Consider the following 12674-nt stretch of genomic DNA (forward strand, 5'->3'; position numbering starts at 1 on the left):
CTACTTATGAAGGCCTTTTTAAACCAGTTGTCACAATGTGCTTTCACAGTACAGAGATTCTTCAAATCCCTAAGAAGAAAACTAAACAGAGAAAAAGGACTTCAATTTCAAAACATACCACCACAGATAGTGGATATTAGGCTTGGGCGATATACCGTTTACACTGGGGTATTTCAAAATACCGCCGGTACGATTCTTTGGGGGGGGGGGTTGCTGGCTGTGGGGGTGCGTGCTACGCCACTGCTTATAAAACTATAAGTTAAGTATAAACTATAAGAAACCTAAGATGTGTCAAATAAATTATATCCAGCTATGTATTTGGTTTTCTAACTTTCTAGCTAAGTGGCTGGATGCCAAGAGACATTCAATCCCCTCCTGGATCAATATCCCTGTTGCCTAAACCTTTGTGTGTTTTTTTATTTGACAGAAATAGCGCCCTTTGTGTGCAATTCCGGTCATAAAGTATACGCCAGTATGGTACAGAAACGGTAACGATGGTATGACAATCTGGATACCGCCCCAACCCTAGAGGATATATTATGTTACCTCTTTCACTGCAACTCTCTGACTCACTGTTGACTTCCAGTGAGACTAACATAATGGTGTATTACCTGATAATGGGTGCTGAGGAGGGGGGGATGATGTTTCTGAAGAGAGATCTAGGTAAAGAACAACACATACAGCACACTGCCTGGCTGCATACGAACACAGCATGAAAACACTGACTGAATCCCCCCCCCCCCCCCCCCCCCATCCTGCCTATTGACAAATCAACCAACAAAGACGTGCCACAGCAGCACAGTGAAGTCTTAGGCAATCAGGCACTCACAAGGGAATCCTCACTCACTCACTCAGTCTGACAAACACTTCATAGGCTTCCAGATGTACGCCACACATCATTCCCTGTTCTCCCAGCTGCCATTCCCGGCTTAAATCAACCCTTAAACAATCCAAATTACCCTCTTGGGTGAATGTAAAGTGTTCTTCTCTCCAGACATTGACACTCATCAGATTACTTCTATTCTGTCAGCAGCCATCCAAGCTAACCCAAGAAAATGCCTTGTGCAACGGTAGACAGTACATTGTATGCCTATTTGATGTTGTGTGTGTGTGTGTGTGTGTGTGTGTACATGCGTACTACTGAACAGAATGGTCCCAGACAGTATCATTCAATACTTATGGTGAAAACTCCATCAGTCTTATATGCTATGGCAACCAAGTAGCTGTGGGAGACAGTGCTTAAATAAATTGTTGTCCTCCAGACAGCATAAAGATCCAATACTCAGTTTGGAAAAACTCATAGTACAGTAGAGTAACAGACATCCAATAGCAAAAAAAAAAACATAATTTGATCCATATGTTGAGAACAGTAGGCTACACATATGCAGAGCAGCTTTCAAATCAAACCCATAACAAAGATACTGAACTTGCCAGATTTTAGCAACATTCAGGACAAACATCACAAAGCATTGAAATACAACAGGCTAGGTTTGGATTAGTCTTTCACACAATACTGCTGCAGTTCATGAAATAATAGTTATGTATTAACTAATTGTTTCCACGACAAATATGTATTAGCTAACTAGCTAGCTAGTTAGATACCAACTCTTAACCTGAAGCATCTATTGTTTTTAAATGATGGCTCTCTATCCGAATTCACAGATTTCACTAACAGTTTGCTAGTGAAAGAAACTTGTCTAGAAGCTACAACCTAGCCATCTCATTGACAGTCCTTAACAATGTCATTGTTAGCTAGCAAATTAGCCGAGTTATTCAAAGTGCAAACAGCTAACGTTAGCTAGCTCACTAACGTTAGTTAGCGAGCTTATCTTACGAATTTGGCCAGCTTGTCAAACAAAACCTTTCAAATGTTACTAGCAAGTTGCTTTGAATGACTATCTTATTTGCTAACGCGTTAACATTCGTTTTCTGGGTAGCTAGTTAGCTAGCTATGTTAGTTAGCATAACTAGCTTGCTTGATAGCTAACAACTGGCAGGTGCAGCGTATGGTTAGCTAGCTAACTACCTAGCTAGCAGCATTTGCTAACGTTAGCCTGTCTCTGCTGGAGTTGATTTTGCAACGTTAGCTAACTGAACTGACTAGGTTAGAGATAATATTAAGTAGGTGAGGTAACGTTAGCTAATCGTCACTGTGACAATAGCATAGGATCATCAGATAATCTCAGCAATCACTGGCAATCATTGCTTTGATTGATAGCTAGCTAACTGTTAGCTTGATGAAACATTTCGTTGTCATCACCACACCAACGACACTCCAATCAAGCTAATTCGTGATAAAGCTAATGATAAAAAATAAGCTACATTAGCTAACGTTACTTATTTTATTTGCCCTTACGCCCTTTTATTCATGGCCATCAAAGCAGGAGTATAACTTAGTTAGCCACAGCTATTGCAACACTTACCTTGAAGAGCTTGTTCTACATCTGTGATTTGTTTGAGATTTGACTGCAACAACAACAAGTAACAATAGCTCAGGCAGCTAGCTAGCAAGCCAAGTGCTACTGCTACTACAGGAGTAGCTAGCCTAGCTAGCCAGCCACGAGCCACTGGGGGATCTTTTTAATTGAAAACGCAACTGACCACGTTTGATATTAATTCTGTCATACAATGATGGCGTATGGAGTAAAGAGGGAGTAATCGGGTATTTTCTCTTCAGTTGGCTAAAGAGGCACAGTGTGAGAGAAGTAGAAATAGCAGAAGGAGCCGGTATCTTTGAGAGGAGTACTAAGCGTGACACCTCCTCTTCTTCATTTTGGGATGTGGAGATGGGCATTCCATCTACTAGTAAATGACTGCCACCTACTGTAGAAGAAAATGGGAAACTCCAAGAACGTGACCACAGAGTTCTTCACTGGTCCACCCGAACCCAAATAACAGAGACCCGACCCGGGACAGAGCTGGTCCGGGTCAAAAATTCAAACTTGTCCCTCAGGTCCGGGTCGGGTCCTGTTTGATTGTCATCTGGTCTCGGGTCTATGTAACTACAGCTGATAGACCCAAAAGGACCCGCTCTGCATAACTTTATTTATTTTATGGTAATAAGGTTAATTTATTCACTAGCCTAGCCAACATAAAGGCTAGTGACTTGCCTAGCCAACATATAAAAGAGCAACTTGGCTGATAAACATACTTTTTTTGTCACTCAGGTCCAATCGGGTCGGGTCCTAGGTCGTGTACCTTACAAAAAAAATAGAATACTATCTTCGTTAGGGTGCTTTTTTAAAGCCCATATATCAAGACAGTAAACCCATTTGTATGCAAGGTAGCTAGCTGTATGTTGTTTATATTTTATATCTAGTACAATAAATGGGTATCACCCAACCCAAGATCTAGTGGAAAGCGAAAGCCATAGTTTCTGTGGCGTTTTAATCGCCACTACAACTTTTGTAATCTCGGCCATAGGAATAGAATCGGGCCATAATAGAATCAGATCCTATTCAATGTATGTTAGGCCCACTGTCTGTCCACTGGTATGTCCACAAAATATGACACATTTTGTAGAACCGAACAAACTCTCAATTTGATTTGGACATACACTATATATACAAAAGTATGTGGACACCCCTTCAAATTAGTGGATTCAGCTATTTCAGCCACACCCGTTGCTGACAGGTGTATAAAATCGAGCACACAGCTATGCAATCTCCATAGACAAACATTGACAGTAGAATGGCCTTCCTGAAGAGCTCAGTGACTTTCAACGTGGCACCGTCATAGGATGCCACCTTTCCAACAAGTCAGTTCGTAAAATTTCTGCCCTGCTTGAGTTGCCCTGGTCAACTCTAAGTGCTGTTATTGTGAAGTGGAAACGTCTAGGAGCAACAACGGCTCAGCCGCAAAGTGGTAGGTCACACAAACTCACAGAACGGGACCGCCGAGTGCTGAAATGCAAAGCGTGTAAAAATCGTCTGTCCTCGGTTTCAACACTCACTACCGAGGTCCAAACTGCCTCAAAACTGCCTCTGGAAGCAACATCAGCACAATAACTGTTTGTTGGGAGCTTCATGAAATGGGTTTCCATGGCCGAGCAGCCGCACACAAACCTAAGATCACCATGCGCAATACCAAGCGTTGGCTGGAGTGGTTTAAAGCTCGCCGCCATTGGACTCTCGAGCAGTGGAAACACATTCTCTGGAGTGATGAATCACACTTCACCATCTGGCAATCCGACGGACGAATCTGGGTTTGGCGGATGCAAGGAGAACGCTACCTGTCCCAATGCATAGTGCCAACTGTAAAGTTTGGTGGAGGAGGAATAATGGTCTGGGGCTGTTTTTCATGGTTCGGGCTAGGCCCCTTAGTTCCAGTGAAGGGAAATCTTAACGCTACAGCATACAATGACATTCTAGACAATTCTGTGCTTCCAACTTTGTGGCAACAGTTTGGGGAAGGCCCTTTCCTGTTTCAGCATGACAATGCCCCCGTGCACAAAGCATACAGAAATGGTTTGTCGAGATCGGTGTGGAAGAACTTGACTGGCCTGCAAAGATCTCTGACCTCAACCCCATCGAATACCTTTGGGATGAATTGGAATGCCGACTACGAGCCAGGCCTAATCTCCCAACATCAGTGCCCGACCTCACTAATGCTCTTGTGGCTGAAGGGAAGCAAGTCCCTGCAGCAATGTTCCAACATCTAGTCGAAAGCCTTCCCAGAAGAGTGGAGGCTGTTATAGCAGCAAAGGGGGGAGACCAACTCCATATTAATGCCCATGATTTTGGAATGAGATGTTCGACAAGCAGGTATCCACATACTTTTGGTCATGTAGTGTATGTCATATCAAATTGTTAGAAGCTTGAGGCTATTTTAACGACTCCTGTGTGTTTGAGCGTGCACGTGTCTGATCACTCAATGTTATACACCTGTCAGCAACGGGTGTGGCTGAAATAGCCGAATCCACTCATTTGAAGGGGTGTCCACATACTGCTGGTAATGTAGTGTACTTTATAACAGTCAGGTTGGAAACACTACACATTCAATGGAGGAAAAACAGATACCTCTAGCATTACATCTGATGTGAATCACTAGTAGGAACATAGTCGTGGTTCACAGCAGTAACCACCAGGTGGAGTATGATCCAAAGAAAAGAGCTGGAAGTGCAGAACTCTTAACAAGGCAGGAGTTGGTCAGGGCTTGGTCAGAAATTGGTCAGTGCTTGGTCAGGGCTTGGTCAGGGCTTGGTCAGAAATTGGTCAGAGCTTGGTCAGTGCTTGGTCAGTGCTTGGTCAGAAATTGGTCAGAGCTTGGTCAGGGCTTGGTCAGGGCTACGACCAAGATCATTCAAAATTCCACCTTTTTCAAATCAGTCTGGCAAAAGACATCATCAGTAAGACCCATTTCCTTACAGAAATGCAGTTGATTGCAGTAATTCACTATTAGACATACACTACCGGTCAAAAGTTTTAGAACACCTACTCATTCAAGGGTTTTTCTTTATTTTTACTATTTTCTACATTATAGAATAATAGTGAAGACATCAAAACTTTGAAATAACACATTTGGAATCATGTGGTAACCAAAAAAGTGTTAAACAAATCAACATATATTTTGAGATTCTTCAAATAGCCACCCTTTGCCTTGATGACAGCTTTGCACACACTTGGCATTCTCTCAACCAGCTTCATGAGGTATTCACCTGAAATGCATTTCAATTAACAGGTGTGCCTTCTTAAAAGTTAATTTGTGGAATTTATTTCCTTCTTAATGCGTTTCAGCCAATCAGTTGTGTTGTAACAAGGTAGGGTGGGGTATACAGAAGATAGCCCTATTTGGTAAAAGACCAAGCCCATATTATGGCAAGAACAGCTCAAATAAGCAAACAGAAACAACAGTCCATCGTTACTTTAAGACATAAAGGTCAATCCGGAAAATTTCAAGAACTTTGAAAGTTTCTTCAAGTGCAGTCGCTAAAACCATCAAGCGCTATGATGAAACTGGCTCTCATGAGGACCACCACAGAAATGGAAGACCCAGAGTTACCTCTGCTGCAGAGGATACGTTCATTAGAGTTACCAGCCTCAGAAATTGCAGCCCAAATAAATGCTTCACAGAGTTCAAGTAACAGACACATCTCAACATCAATTGTTCAGAGGAGACTGTGTGAATCAGGCCTTCATGGTCAAATTATTGCAAAGAAACCACTACTAAAGGACACCAATAAGAAGAAGAGACCTGCTTGGGCCAAGAATCACGAGCAATGGACATTAGACCGGTGGAAATGTGTCCTATGGTCTGGAGTCCAAATGTGAGATTTTTGGTTCAAACTGCCGTGTCTTTGTGAGACGCAGTGTGGATGAACGGATGATCTCTGCATGTGTATTTCCCACCGTAAAGCATGGAGGAGGAGGTGTTATGGTGTGGGGGTGCTTTGCTGGTGACACTGTCTGTGATGTATTTAGAATTTAAGGCACACTTAACCAGTATGGCTACCACAGCATTCTGCAGCGATACACCATCCCATCTAGTTTGGGCTTAGTGGGACAAACATTTGTTTTTCAACAGGACAATGACCCAACACACCTCCAGGCTGAGTAAGGGCTATTTTGCCAAGAAGGAGAGTGATGGAGCACTGGATCACATGACCTGGCCTCCACAATCACCCGACCTCAACCAAATTTAGATGGTTTGGGATGAGTCGGACCGCAGAGAGAAGGAAAAGCAGCCAACAAGTGCTCAGCACATGTGTGAACTCCTTCAAGACTGTTGGAAAAGCATTCCAGGTGAAGCTGGTTGAGCGAATGCCAAGAGTGTGCAAAGCTGTCATCAAGGCAAAGGCTGGCCATTTGAAGAATCTCAGATATAAAATACATTTTGATTTGTTTAACACTTTTTGGTTACTACATGATTCCATATGTGTTATTTCATAGTTTTGATGTCTTCACTATTATTCTACATTGTAGAAAATAGTAAAAATAAAGAAAAACCCTTGAATGAGTAGGTGTTCTAAAACGTTTGACCGGTAGTGTATATACTGGAAGTATGAGACACATATACTAGAAGTATGAGACATATATACTAGAAGTATGAGACATATATACTAGAAGTATGAGACATATATACTAGAAGTATGAGACATATATACTAGAAGTATGAGACATATATACTAGAAGTATGAGACATGTGGTAGTAGTATCTGTATGGTAGACATGTACAGTATACTTGATGTATTTTCACAACATTGCATTACATGCTTAATAATACAGTTGAATAGCATCTATTGCTGAATGTCTGCAGTTTCTAAAATACAGAATTCTCGTGTTGACTGTGTGTGCTTTTTGTGTTATACCAATAACCTAGAAGGATAATGAACTGTAGACAGCTAAACAATGGTGACAGGCAGTTCCATAAAGTTCCCCAAAGGAATGAACCGCCAACCTCAATGGCTGATTCAGCTTGGCCAGCAGCCATGTACTGTAACGCTGCTGATTGAACATCCATCTTGGCAAGGCTCAGTAAGCCTACAGCATAAAATGTCACAGCTGGGTTCAAATAGTTTTTTAAATCTTTCAAATACTTTGAGCGTTTGCTTTAACCTGTTTGGAGGGCCAGATGGGAGGGGTTGGCACTTTTTGGCACTGTTCCATTGGTTCCATTGTACCAGGCAAGCTCAATCAAGCACATATAAACTATTTGAAATTTCAAATAGTAGTTGAACCCACATCTGGAACTCACAGGCCCTTCAAGGGAGGCATCTCTGCCCTGCTGGATCATTTTACGTCCAGAAATGGCGTCCCTGTCCCTCTCAGCACCGGCTCATGTTACTGCCTCTCACTGGCAGTTCCAATTACATCACAACATAGATCCCGCTAGGGCCTGCAGATAACAGCCGGTTATGAACAAGCCTATCCCTGGAGTTCATATAGGTCCAAAGTCCTCATCCCATCCATGAGATGTCACTAAAGTTTGTCAATAATCATTGCAAAAGGAAAACATGAACCTTGTACAACCATCCAGAAGTCATTAAATTCTGTTTTTTTCTACAGCGGTAATCAGTCTGGTAATTACGAGGCTAATAAAACATGGGTAGATGGCTATAGTGAAATGTAATTAATTGCCAGTATAAAATAGTTTTACACATTTTCTTGTGACAAGAAAGCACACAGGGACACAGAATGACATCTCTTGTTCCGGTTTCAAAGGAGATTGTTTATTTCTTGTAATTCTGCCAACGCTTACAGTAGGAACATTAGAAACTTCTCATCAGAGGCGACACATTGCACATACAACAGTACTCTGTCTGTCCTGCCCAATAACAGCACAGTGCTAAACTTAACAGTAGCGCTCCACTAGAATAATAACACTCATAGGAGACAACCAAGAATCACTACACAACACTCACAAGAGGCGAAAACTAAAAAAAGATCTCGTCTTCACACGACAATGTTAACACTGACACAAACAACAGGACCAACACTATTAAGGAGCCAAATCATAGCGGATGGGTTGGTGTACTGTAGTCAGGAGTTAGATCAGGGTTTCCACAGCTTGGACATACTTGGACCTTGGGTTTCATTGCAATGCCGTTCCATCTTCCTCCCTCTGGACAGGGCAGGGCGAGTGACCTAGCGTGGCTTTTATATATGTGTGTGTGTGTGTGGGGGGGGGGGGGTTATCAAGAAGGCCCAAGAATAGAGGACCTCCTTAGATTGGGTGCCTGAAGTTCTGGCCAGCGAAGACAGCCTTGTCTCCAAGCTCCTCCTCAATCCTACGGACAGGAAGGAAGTGAAACAATCAGTTTAAGGTTTCAACACTTGAAACCATTATAACGGCAAAAACAAGAGTAACGAAACAGCCTACTATTACCCTTGATAATTGTACATTTAGATGAGTGATATTTGGGCCAAGCCTAGCTCTTTTAAGTCAAATGATATATCCAATGAAGAACATATGACATGGTAGTTTTACTAGTGAACGCATTTTATACAGCTGAGTTAAGAGTTTAAAGACGGAGCTCACCTGAGCAGCTGGTTGTACTTAGCTAGACGCTCAGACCTGCATGGGGCACCGGTCTTGATCTGGAGAAGGGAACACAGCATATCAGTTATTTAAGTTAACTGGAACACAGCGTATCAGTTATTTAAGTTCACTGGAACACAGCATATCAGGTATTTAAGTTAACTGGAACACAGCATATCAGTTATTTAAGTTCACTGGAACACAGCATATCAGTTATTTAAGTTCACTGGAACACAGCATATCAGTTATTTAAGTTCACTGGAACACAGCATACCACAGTATATCAGCTATCAGTATACTGCAGCTAAGTGCAAAACTGAGGAAAACTGAAGCTGAAAAACTTTGGTGAGGGGGCTTGCAGTTGTATTGAATGTAATAACATGTAATAGAATATCACTAAAGGACAAAACAAATGTCTGTCTGCAGAGGTTTGAGCCAACAACGCTGTGGTTTCCAGTGTTTCCAGGCCACACCAGTAGTAATATCTATGTATTGATCTTAAAAGAGGTGTATCCTACCTGTCCAGTGCAGAGACCAACGACCAGGTCAGCGATGAAGGTGTCCTCTGTCTCTCCAGAGCGATGGCTGACCATCACTCCCCAGCCATTGGTCTGGGCCATCTTGCAGCTACGCAGGAAACAGGAACAGGATCAATGTCTGTCTCTGTACTTTGTATAAAGATGCTTGTGGTGATGAATCAAATTCCCTTCTCCTACTACCACTACCACTACTACTGCTACTGCTACTGCTACTGCTACTACCACTACTACTACCACTACTGCTACTGCTACTACTACTACTACTACCACTACCACTACTACTACTACTACTACTACTACTACTACTACTACTGCTACTGCTACTACTACTACTACTACTACTACTACTGCTACTACTACTACCACCACTACTACTACTACCACATTACTACTACCACCACTACTACTACTACTACTACTACTACTACTATCACTACTACTGCTACTACTACCACCACTACTACTACTACCACATTACTACTACTACTACTACTACTACTACTACTACTACTACTACTACTACTACTACTACCACCACTACTACTACTACCACATTACTACTACCACCACCACCACCACCACTACTACTACTACTACTACAACTACTACAGGTTCATTAGCTAGTTCTTCCATACAGCTAGTATGGTTTCGCTCATTTTATTCAAGGTATTGTAAAATGTCTGCCTAAGAAAACTATGCCTGGAGTCAAGGAAGATAATATATAATCTAAGTTCTCCTTGAATCTTGTGCATTTTTGCATTATATCTGGTACTACACTACATTCCATTCTGTATGAAAAAACTATTGGACTGCCTGCTGTTTCCCTGAGAAAGTCAAAATGGCTGCCAGTGGAACAGAGCCAGTGGTGACACTCATGAAATGGCCGCCTGTGTGTGGACCAGTACTTACGCCTGCAGGGACTCTGTGACGGAGCCGATCTGGTTGACCTTGAGCAGCAGGCAGTTGCAGGCCTTGTCGGCCACACCCCTGGCGATGCGCTTGGGGTTGGTGACGGTCAGATCATCACCCACCACCTGGATGCTGGTCTCAGCCGTGAACTTGGACCATGCCGCCCAGTCATCCTGGTCGAAGGGATCCTCAATGGACACCACTGTAGAAGACAGAGGAGAATGGTTGTAAAGGGCTAGTTGTTAGAGCAGGTCGCTGAGGACACTACTGGGGAGAGGAGGGGTAAGAAACTCTGTCATGCTATCAAAGAGCCATGCACCTCTAAAGCCTAATTGGCTAAAATGAGACATTTATTGTTCAACTGATTTACCTTCGGTTCCCATACGTCAGGGCCAAATCAAAGCTCATTCCAACTCTAGCTACAGCTGAAATATCCCCTTAAAGATCCACCAAGGCTCTGGCCTCACACAGGTGACGGAATGTCAGTCACTCAGCCTAACAGAAACAGATCTGCGTTCCAAATAGCACCCTATTCCCTACATAGTGCACTACTATTAACCAGAGCCCTATGGGTAGTAGTGTGCTGTATAGGGAATAGGGTGCCATTTGGGACTTAACAGTATAATGAGGATCAGTGGTTATCTCAGTAATAGACCTGGTTAATCCTTCATCTAGGATCAGTGGTTATCTCAGTAATAGACCTGGTTAATCCTTCATCTAGGATCAGTGGTTATCTCAGTAATAGACCTGGTTAATCCTTCATCTAGGATCAGTGGTTATCTCAGTAACAGACCTGGGTAACCCTTCATCTAGGATCAGTGGTTATCTCAGTAACAGACCTGGGTAACCCTTCATCTGGGATCAGTGGTTATCTCAGTAACAGACCTGGGTAATCCTTCATCTAGGATCAGTGGTTATCTCAGTAACAGACCTGGGTAACCCTTCATCTGGGATCAGTGGTTATCTCAGTAACAGACCTGGGTAATCCTTCATCTAGGATCAGTGGTTATCTCAGTAACAGACCTGGGTAACCCTTCATCTGGGATCAGTGGTTATCTCAGTAACAGACCTGGGTAATCCTTCATCTGGGATCAGTGGTTATCTCAGTAACAGACCTGGGTAACCCTTCATCTAGGATCAGTGGTTATCTCAGTAACAGACCTGGGTAATCCTTCATCTAGGATCAGTGGTTATCTCAGTAACAGACCTGGGTAACCCTTCATCTGGGATCAGTGGTTATCTCAGTAACAGACCTGGGTAACCCTTCATCTGGGATCAGTGGTTATCTCAGTAACAGACCTGGGTAATCCTTCCTCTAATGGTAGAGGCACTGCCGACACCAGGCGACCTATCCCCCTTGGTGATCAGGGCCCTGGTCAAAAGTAGTGCACTATATAGGGAATAGGCTGATGTTTGGGACGCATCAACACCAACCTGGGTAATCTTTGACGAAGCTCTTGTAGAGGTCTCCCAGCTGGTCTGGGGAGATGTAACGGCTGGGGTCGTCAGGTGACTTGAAGTCCAGGTCGTACTTCCCGTCCTTATAGAACTCGGAGGCAGCCACGTCCATGCCGATCACGATCTTGTCGGTGTAGCCGGCTTTGCCGATGGCTTCCTTCAGCAGCTCCAGAGCTGAAGGGAAAAACAGACAAATTAGAGTTAAGATTCCCACACGATAAATAATTAGATTTGTTTGGCTTTGATATATTTATGAATTCCTTCTTAGGCTCCCTGTCTGGCTCCTGACCTATTTATAGTGTTTATATGCTGTTTAATGTGACATGTAGCCTATTTGAAATGATTTTAGCTTTTTACGTTCACTTCATGTATATTTAAATACTTTTCATTCAAATCCATATGGTTTGGTTTCAATACTTAAAAACGAATTGGTAGGTCCAGGTAGTCACAAAAATAGATGGGTGTTGGTTAAATTGTGATTTTAATGAATGGAGCGAATTTAGAGCAGGATTGGTTTTTATCAGAGCGGTAGGAACGACATGGAGCATCGGAGTGGTGCGCAATCACGGCTCCATGAGCGCTGAGGGGGACTTCCAACCGCTCAACTCCGCTCACTTGCTCTGACTGAGATACACTGAGCTACACTGAGTCAAACAGAGCCACAGTGGCTGGCCAGTCTATGCATTATTCAGTATTGGGTTGAGGCCTTGATTTAGAAACCATCTGTCGCCTCCGGAGTAGCATTCCTAGGCAATGAATAGAAAGCGCCACCAACATAGGTTCACGGTGGTG

The 12674-nt window shown here is 43.0% G+C and overlaps 1 protein-coding gene across 1 annotated transcript; it reads right to left on the bottom strand.

Annotated features, from left to right (window-relative positions):
• Positions 1-8133: 8133 nt before the first annotated feature.
• On the bottom strand, positions 8134-12056 carry LOC311123189 (alpha-enolase-like; the record flags this gene model as incomplete). Its single annotated transcript, XM_084197450.1, has 5 exons — positions 8134-8725; positions 8977-9035; positions 9495-9603; positions 10425-10626; positions 11859-12056. Coding segments are annotated over 5 exons (632 nt in total), but the record flags the coding sequence as incomplete, so codon positions are not given.
• Between the last annotated feature and the right edge of the window lie 618 nt (positions 12057-12674).

The sequence above is a fragment of the Coregonus lavaretus genome, assembly GCF_964263955.1.
Source record: "Coregonus lavaretus genome assembly, contig: HAP1_SCAFFOLD_5733, whole genome shotgun sequence".
Taxonomy (NCBI): domain Eukaryota; kingdom Metazoa; phylum Chordata; class Actinopteri; order Salmoniformes; family Salmonidae; genus Coregonus; species Coregonus lavaretus.